Genomic DNA, 20,130 nt, shown 5'->3' on the forward strand with positions numbered 1-20,130 from the left:
TATACAACCATTCTCCATTCACCCCTGTCTTCTGTCCTCTCCCGTCCTTCCTCAACAGACATTCCCCTCTTCCCTAAAGCCCCCTTCACCCCATCCATCCACCTCATCCTAGGACGTCCCCTCATGTTCACTTCCTCCACATCTGCCTTCCACACCTCTTTTACTAGTCTTTCTTCACTCATTCTTTCCATGTGTCCAAACAATCCTAATATTCTTTCATCAACCCTATCTCCCAGCTCCTTTTCCACCCCTGTTCTCCTCCTCACCTCCTCATTTCTCACTCTATCTAGCCTAGTAACCCCCATCATACTTCTCAGACACCTCATCTCAAACACATTCAAACTCCTTCTCTCTTCTTCTCTCATGTTCCATGTTTCTCCCCCATACAGTTCTGTTGGCACAATCACTCCTTCATACAGTCTCCTCTTAGCATCCATTCCCAAATGTCTATTCCTCATTACACTCTTTAATCCACCAAGGCATTTACTCGCTTCTCTCAATCTACATTCTACCTCCACTTTCACTCCACCTTTCCCTGCCACATTTGCACCCAAATATCTAAAACAATCCACTTCCTCCAGTCGCTCTCCCTTAATGCTCACTTCCAGTCTACTGCCACTTTCCCCTTGTACATCTCATCACCTTACTTTTACCCACATTTATCTTTAGCTTTCTTCTATCACATACTCTCCCAAACTCTGCCACCAACTTCCTCAATCCCTCTTCCGATCCTGCCACAAGCGCAGTGTCGTCCGCAAACAACAGCTGGCTCACCTCCCACTTTTCTCCATTTTCTTTAACCATCTCCAATCCCTTGCCCACTACCCTTGCATTTACCTCTCGCACCACCCCATCCATGTATAAGTTGAACAGCCAGGGCGACATAACGCATCCTTGACGAAGTCCCACCTTTACCTCGAACCACTCACTCTCTCCATTTCCAATCCTGACACAAGCTCTACTATTCTCATAAAAACTCTTGACAGCTCCTAGCTTTCCTCCTATGCCGTATATCTGCATAACCTCCCACAGTGCCTTCCTGTCTACCCTATCATAAGCCTTTTCCAGATCCATAAAAGCCCAAAAAACATCCTTCCCCTTTCCTATAGCTTTCTCACATATCTGTCTTACCACAAAGATCTGATCTACAGAACCTCTACCTGTCCTAAATCCACACTGTTCCTCACCAATTACTCCTTTTGTTCCTCTCCTAATCCTCTCAACCAAGATCCTCCCATAAGCCTTCCCAACTACACTTAACAAGCTAATCCCTCTGAAACTACTACATTCACAGCAAGGTGATTTCACTTTATTGACAAATTCTCCTCTCTGTCCCTCATGCATAAAATAGAGGAGACGAATAGAATCTGGGGCTACCTCATGTACAACTACAAAAAAAAAATATATATATAATCAAGACACCAACACCTGAATCCCCATGTACCCATTTGTGCCTCATGACGCCTATGTAGGCATCATTATACCCAAGTAGTTAAACTCCAAGTCTCCGCCCCATATAGTGTCATCGGATCACCCCTTCGTATAAGAGTTAATGCATATGTTTTCTCTGACTTTGCCACCTCCAGGGAGAGTGTACCCTTTGTATGTGTCTGAGATATAGAACCCAGGCAATAGTCCAGAGAGATCTGTTGCCAGCCACTGCAGGACTGTTAATTTTCCAGCTCATGAAACTCATGGCAACAATTGATTGATATTGTTTGGTTTCATTTCTTTTCCCACAGTTGCATCTGATACATGCACCTCTTCCAGCTACTTATATTCACTCCAGCTACGTATATCATGTCAATGAATACTACTCACTTTGCCATGTTAATTGTCAGGAGGCACCACATGATGTAAATGGCCTAAGGATTGAATGTAGGACCTCCAGTGAGTATCCGCGGATCTTGTACGAGATGTTCCGTTCCAATCAATCCATTGCACTAACTCTTTGATTATGCTGGAGGCATAACTGGAAGCATGTTAGTCTCGCATTTGCTTAGTTGTGGATTCGAGTCCCACAGTGACAGTTACCTGCCCCAACAGTCCGAGCACATTGGGCAAAGGTGATAGCTTCAGCCACAGGCACTCAGGGCCTCCTGGTGTAGGCTCCTCATCTTTGAAGTAAAGGAGAATTAAAACAAACAGTGAAGGATCAATATTGAAACATCTATCAGAATATATCAACACCGTTAACTCGTAGAATATAAACAACAATGTAAACAAACATGTAATGCAAATACTGACTAATGCATTCAATTACAAAACAATATGAAAACAAATTCAACATAATATACTACATAATACTGTCACATATCTTGCTAGAAATCTTTTTATCAAATAGCAAAAAACATCTTAAGTAGCACAGGCAACTTAATCCTGCCCATGTCACAGCACGTTTCCCCAGAGTTCATCACCACGACATAAATAGGAATGCATGCCCCATCACACAACTACAACCATTTGTTTTCCTTCGTAGCATTTGAGTATCAAATCTCGCTATCGCAAGACATACGTGACAAGTCGAAATTCGTAAATTTTCTATACAGAAGGAAATAAAGTTTACACTGCAAATTCAGAGTTTAGAAGATAATGTTATTCTTGCTTCACATCAACATTCCATTATATTAGGTAAAACCTGGACACCAGAATTAGTCTCTCCCAACATCATAGATACATGATTTTCAGTGTTGCATAAAACAGCAGAACTGCTGTGATTACTATAATAGCTGGATGATATATTAAAAAATATATATATATAAACATAAATCAAAAAAGGGGAGGAAGGGAGAGGTCAATAATGAATTTGCATTAATCCCTTATACAGCAATTTGCACTGACCTTTGTCAGAATAAAATCTGGCACTTGCCACAACAGATTCTTCATAACATGGAAGAGTTCATGAAGGGGAGGGGAAGGGGCAGACACAGGAGATGATTACATAGTTATAATATTGGTGGTAATGATCATACTTTTTGTAACGACTTAATTTTGTGCCTAACTATAATTCTTCTCCATGCTCTAGGAAGAAAATTAAGAAAAGAAAAGAAAAGAAAATAATAAAAACAAATAAAATTATAATAATTGAGAGGGAGAGAAAAAATTTAGGAGGAAGAAAAAGAAAAGAAAAGAAAATGATAATAAAAACAAATAAAATTATAATAATTGCAAGGGAGAGAAAAAATAGGAAGAAGAAAAAGAAAAGAAAATAATAATAATAAAAACAAATAAAATAATAATAATTGAGAGAGAAAGAAAAAAAAAATTATACACAGTGAGACCTCTCATTAACGGACATTAATTAGCTGTTTGTGGTGTTTTCGCGGTGTTTTCAGAGTTTTGGAGTGGTTTTTGGGTGGCATAGTGATTGTACGCACTAAATAACAGCACCAAAAACACCGAAAACACAGCGAAAACATCACAAACACAGCTAATTAACGTCTGTTAATGAGAGGTCTCATTGTGTTTATATATATATATGTATATATATATATATTTGGATGGGAACTAGAGGCTGGATTCACCACTATTCAATGTTGTCTGGCAGGCAAATTTATGGATTAGAAAATTTGAATGTTACTGGCTACTGAAATTTGTGCAATATCCTTCACAACAGTATGGATGATTAATTTCTTTCACTCGCCCTCTCTTCTTAAGAGGATCAAATTTCAAGAGTGAGAGCAACCACATGTACATTTCATCAAGATTTGCCAGCATCTTAAACTGTAAACTTCATTTTCTTTTTTTCAAAAATAAAAATAGGTACTTATTTGGAATTGCTACGATTATCATCTGATGCAAAAATATAATGTATGCTATTTTTCATTTAGTTATTATTCAGAAGCTATTTAAAGAATACCTGTTTAAGAATATATGTATATACAATATATATTCATGCTATTGATGAGAAAATGTTTATATGTCTTCAACACGGATTGTATGCGAACTGTATCAAGCAGGGAAGAGACAGGAATGAAAGAAAATTGTGACTGGACAAGAGCATAAAATGGCCTAAAGTGACGTTTTTTATAGTGTGTGAAGGGCCTTTTGGTGTATTATATTTTCCTAAACCCCATTTCTTGAAATACTCAGGAAGATAACATATCATCACTTCTTTGTTGAACCTCCTTTAAACTAGTAAAAGTACAGAGCAAGTTGACACGTAGTTCAAGTAGGCATAGCACTATTTTTATTCAGGACCACCTTATAGGGAGATATGATGATCATTAACAAAAAGATGAAGGAATGGAATACATTATAGATTGAAAAATGAAACACTGACAGGAGTTATTAGTAAAGGGAGATATAAATCATTGGTCACCATCTTGTCCTTGTGTAATGGCAGGTGTCCTTTTTCATATACGTACACTGTACACACACACACACACCTGTGTACACATTCACATAGCACAAACAGAGTTTTGATGAAGAGTTTGGAAACTTACATAACATTTCTTCATTGGTTGATCTTGCCCATACGTTCAGGTACATTATATATTCGACTACAGTGGATGGGAGGTTTAGCTCAAGCACGGAGAATCAACCAACGTCTACCGAATTATCATGAGATGGAACGCAACTTTATACAAAACCTACTTTGATATTTACACAAAAACTAATAACACCTTGCAATCTTTCTTTTCTTCATAAAGCACCCAGTTTTGTCTGATATGAAGAAGAAACAAGCATCAGTTATTGAACTTTATACGAACATTCAGAAGATAATTGTGTAGTGATATGAGAAACAGTCAATCCCACTGTAGCCAGTCAAATTACTAGCACAGTGGATATTATCATTAACCTGACAACAACTTCATATATTTGTGTATCGACATTTCATAGGACCACGGGGAAAAAGAAAAAAAAAAAAAAAAAATTGTCACAAGGCTGGAGTCGCACATCAGAACCTGCTACTTTCAAGGCTATTTCAATCACAACTTCCACAGAAGTCAGAAGTACACTCCTAACATTAATGCAGGAACATTCGAACATATTTGATAAACTTTTCTACTTTATTCCATGACCGTGTCTGTAAGAAGTATTTCTTCTTCGGAGGTTCTGCGCTGAAACTGGGGATTGGCAGCCAAGTAGACAACAAACCCTCCGAAGATGATCAAGGTCAATCCGATAACATTGATGAGGATCCCCTCCGGAACAAAGGACGAGTATGACGAAGACCTGTTGAGAGGACCTGGATGAGTAATCGATCACACTGCAGTAAAAATGAAGAAAGGTAATCATGTTGTGCATGTTTAAGACAGATTGAACAATTTTAGAAGCTCTGCAGGGTTCGAATCCCTTGGCAGAGCTTCTAAAAATGTTCACAGGTAATCATCTATCCATCTATATATCAAAGGTTTCTTTCTCCTTATAAGGGAGGTAACTAGCCATTGCATGCATCAACTCCCATCCGTTCCCCATTTGTTTTCCATCTATTTTAGCTCTGGTTAGAAGCAATGCAGTAAGGCTGCATTTACACCAAGTGAATCAAATCAAGTCAATTTATGAAAAATTACCACGATTCATGAATCATGTTAATTTGCCACACTAGTTTCAATGCAACCATTTACATCAGGCAAATTGGCATGATTTGAATGGACTCAATTTGTCTGGTATAAACAGTTACATTGAAATTTGTGTGGTGAATCAACATAATTCATGAATTGTGTTCATTCTTCATGAATTGAATCAATTTGATTCACTTGGTGTAAACACAGCAAGACAACACATCTGTAGCAGGGCCCCATTGCTTCATTCACATAGCAACTTTCCCTTCTCATTTCCTCATATAAAAACAGAGGCAGGAGGAGAGGAAAAAAAAAAAAAAAAAAAAAAAAAAAAAAAAAAAAAAAAAAATTATATATATATATATATATATATAGATATAATAAAAAAAGAAAAAAAAATAATAATAATAACAATAATAATAACAACTTGGGCAGGATGAACTATAGCATAATACTGACAATAATCCATACAACCAAACAGCTTTCAGCAAATTACTTTTGGGGAGGTGAGATTGGTAGACTAAATGACTTATGGTCCCACCTGGGGTACTGTTGCCAGCTTCCTAGAGTCTGTGGGTCTTCTGCAAGAGACCTTTGGCAATGGATTCTTTGACTGATTAACTGATGCTGGTAAACCTCAATTATCTCTCCCTTCAATCCCATCTAGTAAGCCTCTTATGACATGCAAGGATGGGACGGGTGGTTGATCGAGTTTGTGTGTATGATGTGGAGGATCAGACAGGATAACTACAACATTGGCAAACTCACAACGACCAGAGGGCTTTCTCTGTGAGCCCCGTCAGTGCTGCCGCCAGGGCTGTCACGAAGATAGCTAGCCCAAAGAACCGGTGAACAGGCAGGTACGCTGCCCGCAGGGAGGACCGAAGACCTGGTATGAGGAAGGTCACGAGACCCATGACCCACTGCAAGGAACAGATTTAGACTAATAATGATAATAATAATACATATGCATACCAAGGGCTTTTTTCCCCCTTACAAGGGAGGTAGCCATGACCCACTGCAAGGAACATATTTCGACTAATTATGATGATAATAATAATACATACAAATACCAAGGGCTTTTTTTTCCCCTTACAAGGGAGGTAGCCGAAGTCCAAAGGCATAAATCCACTCCCACTCACCACTCCTCCCTCCCTCCTTACTTTCTTGCTTCCTCCTGGATGACAGGTCATCCCTGCATCTCTCAGAAGCAATGCAGCAAGACAGCACATTCACAGCAAGGTCACTTCATTTAATTGGCAACCCCATCCCCTCATGCACAAAAGAAAAGAGAAAGAGAGAGAGACACACAAAAGCTGGGGGAGAAAATCACTTCAGGCTGTCAAAATATTCATATATCCATGCATCACAGCATCATCCATATACAACCATTCTTCACTCACCCCTTCCTCAGCAGATATCCTCTTTTCTCAATGCCTCTTCTACCCCATCTATCCATCTCATCCTTGGTCACCACTTCCTGTTCACTCCATCCACCTCTGCCTTCAACATTTTGTATTAATCTTTCTTCACTCATTCTTTCAATGTGTCCAAACCATCACAATACTCTTTCATCAACCCCATTACTCATTTTCCACCCTGCTCTCCTCCTCACCTCCTAGTTTCTCACTCTATATCCAGCCTAATAACCCCTAATACTACTACTAATACTATTAAGAGTAAATGCAATAGCAGCTGAGTATTACTGGTAGTACAAGTAGTTTTCCACTAAATGAATCTTGGGGCAATTACTATTACTAGTACTGTTAGGATACAAGTAGTACTGGCAGTACTGGAACTACTGGTACTACTGGTATCTGTACAATTTGTATGGGTAGTACTGGGGGCACAGGTGGGAACATCAAGTATAGCTAAATACATACATACATATACCAAAGGCTTTTTCCCTCTTACAAGGGAGGTAGCCAAAATGAAAAAGGCATAAAAACCATTCCCACCCATTCCATCCCTAATACACTCCACTCCTCTCCATCCTCCCTCTTATCTTGGCACCTCCTGGATGACAGGTCATTAGTATAGCTAAATACCTCCTGTTAAGGTCCCTCTGTCTCCCTCCCACCCAGGATCGTTCGTACGGCTTACCTGACAACAAAAGAGTATGACTGCGGAAAGGCCAATCCATGAATGGAGGGAGTACATATTGGGAGCTGGCGGATCTTTGAGGTTGTGGGAGTCGAAGACAGCCTTCAGTCCCACACTCGACACAATGAGTGCCGCTGCCTGGAACCCTGCATGCAACAACTTTAGCTTCATCTTCCGTTCTGTGCGGAATCCACGGAACATTAGGGCACCTGTTGAAATGCAAAGGGGAAAGGGATTGATTGGATGGAGAACACGCTTCATAAACATCATGGTTCATGGTGAAAATGTGGTTTGAATGAAGAGGAATACACTTTATGGCTGATGTTGTATACAATAAAGATTTTGAATAATGTACTGTACTCCAGAGAAAACAGGTGGAATAAATATCAATGCATATATGTACTTACTGTTTTTACAGTTACATTTTCTTAGTGTTTCAGGAAAACACACTTACAAATAATTCTCACGAGCAAAATTGAGAAATGATCAAGAGTGCATAGCGAAGCAACACTGAAGCAAGAATATTTGGGTAAAATTATCACATCAACAGAAGCTCTGGTGCTACCTACCATTGGCGTACAAGAAGACGAGTCCCAAGACCATGAGTAACGGGTGCCAGTTGAACTCAACGGCTGGGTTACTCTGCCACGCGAAGCCTTTGTGGAACTGAGCAATCCAGACCCCAATGAGGACGACAGACAGCACACCTGCATCGACATTACATGAATGATGACGATCTAGTAGGAATGACGTAACTTACATACACAAAAGTCCCAACTGCCACTTACCAGAAGATGGCTAAGTAGAAATACACCTGTACACCATTATTTTGGTATTTACTATGTGCGAGAAAAATGAAAAGGGGGGGTCCCCTGAGAGAGAGAGAGAGAGAGAGAGAGAGAGAGAGAGAGAGAGAGAGAGAGAGAGAGAGAGAGAGAGAGAGAGAGAGAGAGAGAGAGAGAGAGAGAGAGAGAGAGAGAGAGCGGGGGGGGGACTGGAAACTAGATCCCATTCGAAACAGAATGCAAAAAATTTTTAAGAGTCTTAAAAAAAAAAAAAAAAAAAAAAAAAAACAAAATAACAATAATAATATATTATATATATATATATATATATATATACACATACATATATATATATATATATACACATACATACATATATATATATATATATATATATATGTGTACATGTGTATAAATCAAATAATCTATATACCAAGGGTTTCTTTCATCTTCTAAGGTAAGTCGCCAGTTAAGATATGCACCCACTCTCATCCACCATCTTTGTTACCTTGTTATGTGCATCATCTGTCTCCTTGTTACCTTGTTATATGCATCATCTGTCTCCCACCCACTGCCTGGGTCAGAAGCAATGCAGCAAATTAAGAGTACTGGAGGACTGGAGGAGTAACTGTATAGTTCTGCTTTACAAAGGAAATGGGGATTAATGTGACTATAGTACTTTTAGATCAGCTTGTTCAGAGTAGTTGGAAAGGCTTATGGGAGGGTTTTATTTGAGAGGACGAGTAGAGGAACAGAGGGAGTAATTGGTGAGGAACAGTGTAGGTTTAGGAAAGGCAGGGGTTGCGTGGACCAGATTTGTGAGAAGGCTTTAGCAAAAGGTTAGGATGTTTTTTTGGGCTTTTATGGATTTGGAGAAGGCTTATAACAGGGTAGACAGGAAAGCACTGTGCGGATATTGTAGATATATGGCAGTGGACGGAGACTGTTAAGGGAAGTCAGGAGTTTTTATGAAAGTAGTAGAGCCCATGTTAGGATTGTAATGGAAAGAGCAGGTGTTTTGGGGTAAAGGTGGGGCTGTGTTAGGACTGTGTCATGTCACCATGGCTGTTCAATGTGTACATGGATGTAGTGGTATGGGAGGTAAATGGGAGGGTGGTGGGCAGGGGATTGGAGATGGTTAAGGATAGCTAGTGGGGAGAAGTGGGAGGTGAGCCAGTTGTTGTTTGTGGATGACACTGTGCCTGTGGCAGTGTCAGAGCAGGGATTAGAGCAGTTGGTGATGGAGTTTGGTTTGTAATGGGACCAAGTTGAAGGTACATGTGGGTAAAAGTAAGGTGATGAGAATTATTAGGGGAGAGGGCGACAGTGAGTTGGAAACAAGTATTAAAGGAGAGACTTTGGAGGAAAAGGATAGTTTTAAATGTTTGGGATCACATGTGGCAGGAAATGGAGAAGTAGGGGTGGAGGTAAATTGTAGTTGAGAAAACAAGGTAAATATCTTGGGGGGATTGACAAGTGTCATAAGAAATATACATCTGGGAATGGACGAAAAGACAAGATTATGTGAAGTAACGATTATGCCTATGACACTGTATGGGGTGGAGACTTGGAATTTAAGAGAGCCAGAAAGAAGTTTAAAAGTGTATGAAATGAAGTGTCTGAAAAGTATGCTAGGGGGTTACAAGGTTGGATAGAGTGAGAAACGAGGAGGTGAGGAGGATAGCTGGGATGGAAAAGGAGATGGTAGACAGAGCTTATGAAATATATTGGGATAGTTTGGGCACATGGAAAGAACGAGTGAAGATCTGCAAAACGAGTGTGCAAAGAATAGGTGGATGCAGTAAATTTGAGGAGACGATCGAGGATGAGATGGATGGATGGGGTGAACGGCTCCCAGCAAGAAGGGAATGTCTGTTGAGCAGGGGATGGAGTAGGCAGGGAGTACGGAGGGTGGAGAATGGTGGTGTATGGATGGTATTTTGACATAGCCCAAAGGGATTTCTCCCTGTCTTTAATTTTCGCATGAGGGGACGGAGGTGGGGGGGGGGAGTCGCTATGCTTTTTTTTTTTTTTTACCGCATCGTTTCAATAACAACAGCAATAATAACCCATAATAATAACAACAACAACAATAATAATAATAATAATAATAATAATAATAAAATAGATATATAAATAACAAATACAAAATATATATATAAAATTAAATAAATACTTACCAAGAAGTTGCGTGAGGACATAGAGTTTGGTGAAGAACCGAACGTTGACGGCGGAGACGCTGTCCATGGCGGCGGCAGCTGCGGTGGCGGCCAAACTGGAGCCAAGTAACTGCGAGCCACTCTCTTCGTCAGACTCGATCTCACGTCTGTACAAAAAAATGAATAAAACACATTCGATAAAAAAAAAATCGTCAGACTATCTCATGTCTGTACACAGAGGAAAAATAATCAAATACACAAATAAATTAATAAATACAATATGTAAATAAATAATACATTCAATGTAGGGGGAAAATGAATAAAACACATTCGATAAAAATCGTCAGACTATCTCATGTCTACACGGAGGAATAATAAAATATTATAAATTAATAGATATACACGCGTAAATAAGTAATACATTCAATGTGGGGGGAAATGAATAAAACACATTCGATAAAAAATCGTCAGACTATCTCATGTCTGTACACAGAGGAATAATAATCAAATACACAAATAAATTAATAAATATACATACGTAAATAGCTAATACATAAATACTTTCAATGTGGGGGGAAACTGATAAAACACATTCGATAAAAAAAAATCGTCAGACTATCTCATGTCTGTATTTGGAGAAAAATAATAAATAATAAAATCAAATGAATAAAAAATAACGAGTTACAAAGTCAAAATAATACGGGTACAATAAAATTCGTTCAATACAGAATAAAATCACTATAAAACAAACGGCTTCTTGCCCTCCTTATAAGGTAGATAGCCAGCTGAGATAGGCATCCATTCTCCATCCCTCCCACATTCATCTGTTTATTTTATTTATTTATTTATTTTTTGCTCTTTTGTGGATGAGAGACCATCCCTGGCCCCCGCCCACTGCCCAGGTCAAAAGCAACGCACCAAGACAACGGCCGAAGGTTGGTTAACACCACAGGAGAGGAGTCCGATTCGGAAGTCCGATTACCCGATTAATCGGATTCGCATTTTCGAATCGTATAATCGCATTAAGAATGCCGAACATTCAAAGCGATTTACGATTAATGCAGGTTGATGTCCCTTTTTTTCGGTAATCGCTATTCGGACTTTAATTTTTATTTCGAATCGTGCTCATCTCTGGTTACCCCCAGGCTTCATTACGTGGCGACCCTCCATCGTCGTCCCTTCGTGCGAAAATAGAGAAAACGAGGAGCCTTCGGGCCGCGTCAATTTAATTTCCATTCACAACCACACTCCACTCAAACCTATCTTCTGTCTTAAACTAAATTATAAATTATGTGTTATGAACGTGTGTGTGTGTGTGATTCGCCATGGTCTTGGATCACGTGTTGGACTCGTGATCGACAGTTATTAACCTCCCGAATGAGAGCTCAGAGCTCGTATGACCGATCTATGGGTAATACTGTGACCTTACACGCACACCCAACTCCCCGCCCACGAGAGTTGGAGTAACGACCCGAAGCGCAGCGATACTGAAATTATTTCAGCCCTGGGCAGGATTCGAACCCGGACCACCGTAGTGACAGTCGGGGACTCTGCCAACCGCGACACTAAGTCGTGCCTGTGTGTGTGTGTGTGTGTGTGTGTGTGTGTGTGTGTGTGTGTGTGTGTGTGTGTGTGTGTAAACGTGCCCTCCAGCCTTGGAGCCTCTCGACCGACTCTTCGTAGAGTGTAATAATTATATTCCCAAATCAATCACAAGCCTGTAACCCCTTCAATACCGAGTCGAACTTTTATCATTTAATTTCCGTGGCACCCCTTCGGTTGTGAGGAGATCTGACAGACAGACAGACAGAGAGAGAATTTCTCTCCACGGAGAAGGGCACAATTTCATCACAACTATGATATCACATGTCAAGTCCTTTGCTACGTTTCTTGTCATTTCCAAGGAGAGAAAGAGAAAGAGAAAGAGAGAGTGGAGAGAGCGGAAAATGAAAAAAGTTAGCCGGACAACTGAAATAAAAAAAGGAGGAAGAAAAGGTAGAAGAAGAGGAGGAAGAGGAGGATGAGGATGAGAAGGAGGAAGAGGAGGATGAGGATGAGGAGAAGGAGGAAGAGGAGGAAGATCAACAACGTAGCAGACTAAGAATGAGATGAAAAAAAAAAAAAAAAAAAAAATATATATATATATATATATATTTATATATGTACATATATATATATATATACATATATATATATATATATACATACATATATATATATATATACATATATATACATATATATATACATATATATATACATATATATACATATATATACATATATACATATATATATACATATATATATATCATATATATATATATATATCATATACATATATATATATCATATATATCATATATATATCATATATATATATATATATATATATATATATATATATATATAAATATATATATATATATATATATATACATATATATATACATATACATATATATATACATATATATATACATATACATATATATATATATACATATATATATATACATATATATACATATATATATACATATATATATATACATATATATATATATATATATACATATATATATACATATATATACATATACATATATATAGTATATGTGTCAACCTAGTGTATTAAAGCAAGCTACACACACAGATACTGCAAACTGTTACTGTCCCCCTCAAGCAAGGAAATGGTCGTGGGGTGTGTACAAGGTCGCACGATTACTCACAGATTGGACCACATACGAGCTCTCATCCGTGAGGGTGACATTGTCGATCACGTGACCAGCACGTGGTCCACGACCCTGGTGTTGGTGAATGACACACAACGTTGCTGACCTTTCCGGTGAAGATGTCCGGAAGTCTCCCTGGAAGATTTCTTTCCTCCCGGACGCTTCTGTTGAGTCCGGGGCCACAGGTACGTATGTCGATATGTTACACACATTGGGCAAGTAATGTTATCACAGACTTTAACTGTTGTACACCTGTGGAACCACAGGTGTACATGATGATACTGAAACAGGTGGCGAGAGAGAGAGTAAAAGTGAAGGAGGGAGAGAGAGAGGAAGAGAGAGTGAGAGAAGAGAGAGAAGAGAGAAAAGAAAGAAGAGAAGAGAAAGAAGAGAAGAGAAAGAAAAAGAAGAGAAAAAGAGAGAGAAGAAAAATAAAGAGAAAAAGAAATAGAAAGGAAAAAAAGAACGAAAAAATAGAGAAAAGAGAAATAGAATAAATAGAGAGAAAAGAGAAATAGAATAGAGAGAAAAGAGAGATATCTTCCGCTTCAGGACTGATTACGAAGCCATGCTGAAAGTCCATATATTCTAGACCTTCTTCGTTTTCACAAAACGACTTCAAACCGCTAAATCCAGACACCAATAATGACAATAATAATATTAATAACGTCAGTCAGGAAATTTCAATCTGTCTAGTTCTTTTCTGTTTCCAAATGGCTTGTCAATCTTCATCTCGTCACCAATTTGTTTCAAGTTTGAACGAACAGTTCCTTGTTAAACATACACACACACACACACACACACACACATAATTGCTAAACGGCATAAAAACCCAACACATGTCCAGTTAAAACTAACCAATTACTCGATTAACATCATTAACTTAAACTACTTCCCGGTAGCTGTGATGCATTCTCCATAAGGACAGAATATTTGATAATGGGATTCAATCCTAAGTAGAGGGGATTCAATCCCAAGTAGAGGGGATTCAATCCTAAGTAGAGGGGATTCAACCCAAAGTAGAGGGGATTCAACCCAAAGTAGAGGGGATTCAACCCAAAGTAGAGGGGATTTAATCCCACGTAGAGGGGATTCAATATCAAGTCGACGGGATTCAATTCAAAGTAGAGGGGATTCAACCCAAAGTAGAGGGGATTCATTCCCAAGTTGAGGGGATTCAATCCCAAGTAGAGGGGATTCAATCCCAAGTAGAGGGTATTCAATACAAAGTAAAGTGGATTCAATCTCAAGTAGACGGGATTCAATCTCAAGTAGAGGGGATTCAATCCAAAATAGAGGGAATTCAATCCAAAGTAGAGGGGATTCAATTCAAAGTAGATTGGGGATTCATTTTGAAGTAGAGGGGATTAAATCCCAAGCAGAGGGGATTCAATCCAAAGTAGATGGGATTCAATCTCAAGTAGAGGGATTCAATCCTAAGTAGAGGGGATTCAATACAGGTAAAGGGGATTCAATCCCAAGTAGAAGTGATTCAATCCCAAGTAGAGGGGATTCAATCCCAAATAGAGGGGATTCATCCCAAAGATAGACAGGATTCAATCCCAAGTAGAGGGGATTCAATACCATGCAGAGGGAATTCAATCCCAAGTAGAGGGAATTCAACCCAAAGATTGACGAGATTCAATCCGAAGTAAAGAGGATTCAACACACCTTTGAACCGACCGAACTCCCTATAGAATTCCTCAACTTACACGACGCCTGAGCGACCACCCCCGACTCCCGGCACACGTCTCGCCTCTTTACCAAGATCCTTCGAATTCTTCGGAATCTTGTGGGAAAGAACGCGAAGGTATTTCCCTCTATCAGGGGGCGGGGAGGTGCCCCTTTTCCTCTTACCCCTACCCCCCCCACACACACACGAAGGGTGGGGGTAGGGGGGACAAGCGGGGGGGGGATGGAAACCTGTCTTTGCATGATAAGGCCCACTCAGGCGATTTTATTCAGCTCTCTACCATTAGAAATTAGAATTTAATTTTACTCCCTTATACACACACACACACACACACACAAATATATATATATATATATATATATATATATATATATATATATATATATATATATATATAATGCAAACAATCTAGTCATCTAGACATATCTAACCAGAGTACTAGGCAACATTGTTTTCTAGAAATGTTTTCCAAGTAAGGGCCCTTAGTCTCTTCTCCCAAGAAAATCAATTCGCCAAAGTGACCAAGGCTCGTTTCGCACGTATCGACTTTTCGTCGAGCGCCGTCTATGGCAAGACGTCGTGCTCCCAAATAACCATGGGTGCCTATGGACGATTTTGCACGTGCTCGTGTGTGTGTGTGTGTGTGTGTGTGTGTGTGTGTGTGTGTGTGTGTGTGTGTGCGCGTGTGTGTGTGTGATTGACCATGGTTTTGATTCATGTGTTGGACTACTCGTGATCGACAGTTATTACCTTCCCGGATGAGAGTTTAGAGCTCATATATGCCCAATGTTCGGATAATGCTATGACCTTAAACCCAAACACACTCAATTCCCCGACCACGAAGGTTGGAGTGCCGGCTCGCACAGCAGGGATATTGAAATTATTTCAGCCCTGGGCGAGACTCGAAGTCGGACCGCTGAAGTAGCGGTTGCGAACGCTACCACATATGTATGTATGTGTGTGTGTGTGTGTGTGAGGGGAGAGAGAGAGAGAGAGAGAGAGAGAGAGAGAGAGAGAGAGAGAGAGAGAGAGAGAGAGAGAGAGAGAGAGAGAGAGAGAGAGAGAGAGAGAGGGAGAGAGGGGGAGGGAGGGAGGGAGAGAGAGAGAGAGAGAGAGAGAGAGAGAGAGAGAGAGAGAGAGAGAGAGAGAGAGAGAGGGGGGAGGGAGAGAGAGAGAGACAGAGAGAGGAGATACCAATTCATTTTCTAAACACAATAATGATATTTATCTTCTGAGACTCGTTTCACACGCATCGACTTTTTGCCGTGCGCCTCCTACGACAGGACGTCGTGCTCTCGCATAACTATGGGTGTCTATGGACGTTTTTCACACGTCACGACCACGTGCAAAAGCATCCATCAACACCCATGCTTATTTAAGAGCACTACGTCGTGTCGTGCACGGCGAAAAGTCGATACGTGCGAAGAGAACCCTAGACAAACCTTTACGTGACTGTTATGAGAGCAACGTCTTTCTAGAACAGCACCAGCCCTATATTCCTAGAGGCGCTAGTCAAGTAACTAGATAAGTAGTTAAAAAAACACTAAGTACCACTCTAGTTTCAAGCTGACGTATTCTAGACGCCATCTTGGTCCTAGGTACCCGGACAGCCAGACCCAAATGTTACGGGGAACTGCAGTGGCAGAACACACCGACAGGAGACCATTTGGTCCATAGAAACGCGAGTGCGAAGCTCAATGGGTCACGGTGGCAGACTTTGTGACTGTCGCCAGACGATTTTATTCAGGCGAGGGGGACCCTCTCCCCCCACAGTTGACTGCTGCAGCGCACGGGAGGGGAGGTATAATCCCCCTCCTTTCTCCCCTAGGGGGCTTAACGTTATTAGTTTAAACTGAATTATGCATTCAATCGACCGCTGGAACGGGGGGGAGGGTCAATTATATACTTAAAAATAATAATAGATTAAATAAATAAATATATGAAATATATATACATATATATATATATATATATATATATATATATAAACAAAAGCATGTCGATAAATGAAGTATTTTTTTAATCAGATCAATGTAATATGAAAAAATACAAAACAGCACAATGTCTAAACAAATAATAACTTTGGTGCACATAACTTACAATTATTGGAACACAATGGTAGACTCACTTAATATGTAAATAAAGGATTTACACTTAATTTTTTTTTTTTGCATTTTCTTTAAGAAAATAGAAAACGTGTTGTCGCGTATCCATTCACAGAAAACGGGAAAAGGGTACTGTGCTACAACGAGCAACAAGCCTTCTGGGTAGTACAATGGTAACGTGCTGGCCTCACAACCACGGGGTCGGCAGATCGAGTCTCGCCCGGGCCTGGTAGCTTAAGCTCTTTACTGGGGGAGGTTCGAACCCTCGCCGGGGTGCAGTGGTTAGGAGAGGCATCCAGTAATGGCCCCCCGGGCAGCTTACAGTTCACCTCAGAACCTTAGGTGACTTGGGCATCACTGTGTTTGTGATATATATCAGTTTCCTCAGGGTATTGTCACTGCAATAGTGGCATACAGAGAGAGAGAGAGAGAGAGAGAGAGAGAGAGAGAGGGAGAAAGAGAGGGAGAAAGAGAGGGAGAGGGAGGGGAGAGGGAGAGAGGGAGAAAGAGAGATGGAGGGAGAGGGAGAGGGAGAGAGGAGCAACAAAAGTTTTATGATTCCATCAGTATTTCACAAACTTATTTCACTTTTTTTTTCTCTCTCCCTGTGGCCCCAATCCCTGGAGGTCTCGCCGTTGGAGCCGAGCAAGGTCCTCCCCCCCTCCCTCTCACCTTCCTCGGGTGCCAGATATTGAATAAAATAGCTAGGCGGCTCCCGGCGATAAAACGCATTTGAAAATTAAAGAAACAAGGATGGAAGGGATGGAAAGGTACACTAATAAACAGAGAGATAGAGATAGATAGAGAAAGGGAGAGGAGAGGAGAGGAGAGGGAGAGAGAGGAGGGGGAGGGAGGGAGAGAGAGGAGAGAGGGTCTTCCTGTTTTAGCATCACATGCTGAGGACCCTCCCCCCCCGGATTCATCATTATCAACCACAGATATGATAACAATGACCGGGAGGGGGTGTGCATCCTGTGATAAAATAATCGTAAATCACGTGTTGGGCTTATGACCAACAGCTACTACCCTTCCGGATGAGAGGTCAGGGCTCGTATATAGGGACCGATTTAAGGGAAATGATGTGGACTTGAAACAGCGATTCTCAAACTGTGCGCCGCGAATAGATCCTAAGTGCGCCGCGGAATTGTGTATTTAAATTTATTATTATTATTATTATTATTATTATTATTATTATTATTATTTTTATTACACGCGCATGGACGCACATATTCGTACTAATATTATGACAAATGTGTACTTCCATGTCAGTGGAATAGGTACTAAACTTACACAACACTGACTGTAGAGTTGGTGCGCCACTAAGCAATAAACTTAAGAACCTCGGCCTTTGTTATACATACACACACACACACACACACACACACACACACACACACACACACACACACACACATCCCCTTGCTCAAGGGGGCAGCAACGTATGACAGTTCAAGAGAAGCATTAAAGCTGTGTGTGTCTGTGTGTGTATTTACCCAGTTGTATTTTCAGTACTATGAGGCCTTATACTTGCATATTTCGAGCATACAAATATGGAGTTGACCCCGGGCATATGTACGTAGGTGTGTAGGTGTGTATGTGTGTGTGTGTGTGTGTGTGTGTTCGCGCGCGCGTCATGCATGTGTGCGTGCAATCTATAGGTTTTATTATGTGTGTATATATATATATATATATATATATATATATATATATATAGAGAGAGAGAGAGAGAGAGTGAAAGAGAGAGAGAGAGAGAGAAAGAGAGAGATGAGATTGCATGCTCAATATATATACCACAACAAATTTTATTCAAGTGGCATTTTACAAGATGCAATTACGCCTTTACATAGTTCAAGGATAACAGAAATCAATAGAGAAATTGAGAGACTGAAAGAATGAGTGAGAGAGAGATAGAGAGAGTGACGTGGTACCTATGTGCGCCACAACCCAATCACCTTTGCCCTCTGTGCTCGGACAGCCAGTCCCCGGTACTGGTCAGGGATCGAACTCGAGACTGGGCTTCCTTCAACCTGAATAAAATTGTCTGGCGTCGGACAGAATAAGCAATTCTATTCTCGCCCTCAAAGGGCTGTTGTTGTTATGGAATGTAGTTTACCAGCGCTTCTGTCCACAATTGTGGACAATCCCACGTCTCTCAAAGGACGGGTTTCCTAACATACTCGTACACTGATCATCAGGCGAAATAAAGAAGAAATATTGTGCAATTGTAGCCTGTATCGGTTTGACCTTCCCCCCCTATTGTGAGTAAGGACAGGGTGTGGGACGGGGTGCTTCTCCAAGTTGAATAAAATCACCTGACGGCAGCCTTAATGTACAAAAGTCTTCAAAAAAAAAAAAAAAAAGGGGGGGGGTCCTTACCCCTTCTTAGCTTTTCAGGGGACGGGCGGCAGGGCATGTGTACTATATGCGTGTGTACGTGCGAACATACATGGGGGAAGTGCTACATGTCACAGAAGGGGGTGTGTGTTTGTGAGAGAGAGAGAGAGGTGTGAGTATGTATGTGTGTGTGTGTGTGTGTGTGTGTGTGTGTGTGTGTGTGTGTGTGTGTGTGTGTGTGTGTGTGTGTGTGTGTGTGTGTGTGTGTTAATCATTGGTAGATCACATATGTACGTATGTTCGTACGTACAGAGGCGTATACGTACACACACACCCTCTCCCCCCACCCCCACCCACCCCAATCAGGAGGCCATATCGATTCTAACTAAATTAGGAGTGTCACTTAATGAACACATCGAGAGAGAGAAAGAGAGAGACAGAGAGCAAGAGCGAGGGACGAAGAGAGACAGAAAGAGAGGGTGAGGGGCAAAAGAGAGAAAAAAGAGAAGATGAGGGGCGAAGAGAGAAAAAGAGAGTGAGGGACGAAGATAGAGAGAAAAGAGAGTGAGGGACGAAGAGAGATGTAGAAAGAGAGGTGAGGGGAGAAGAGATAAAAAGAGAGGTTGAGGGGCGAAGAGATAGAAAAAGAGGGTGAGGAACGAAGAGAAAGAGAGAAAAAGAGAAAGAGAGGGAGGAAGTTTTTATTGTT

At 40.5% G+C, this 20,130-nt stretch overlaps 1 protein-coding gene across 6 annotated transcripts in view; it reads right to left on the reverse strand.

Annotated features, from left to right (window-relative positions):
* Positions 1–2,148: 2,148 nt before the first annotated feature.
* Positions 2,149–20,130, reverse strand: part of LOC143033271 (transmembrane ascorbate-dependent reductase CYB561) — a 116,943-nt gene continuing 98,961 nt past the window's right edge. For all 6 annotated transcript variants that reach the window (XM_076198513.1, XM_076198511.1, XM_076198512.1 and 3 more), the window contains 5 exons: positions 10,576–10,721; positions 8,180–8,317; positions 7,611–7,819; positions 6,276–6,430; positions 2,149–5,178 (listed from right to left, as the gene is read on the reverse strand). In XM_076198513.1, coding sequence (XP_076054628.1) covers positions 5,013–5,178; positions 6,276–6,430; positions 7,611–7,819; positions 8,180–8,317; positions 10,576–10,642 — 735 coding nt within the window. In that variant the 5' untranslated portion in view covers positions 10,643–10,721 and the 3' untranslated portion in view covers positions 2,149–5,012. The remainder of the gene's footprint in view (positions 5,179–6,275; positions 6,431–7,610; positions 7,820–8,179; positions 8,318–10,575; positions 10,722–20,130) is intronic.

The sequence above is a fragment of the Oratosquilla oratoria genome, chromosome 15, assembly GCF_046742065.1.
Source record: "Oratosquilla oratoria isolate Oo_2021 chromosome 15, ASM4674206v1, whole genome shotgun sequence".
NCBI classification, from domain to species: Eukaryota; Metazoa; Arthropoda; class Malacostraca; order Stomatopoda; family Squillidae; genus Oratosquilla; species Oratosquilla oratoria.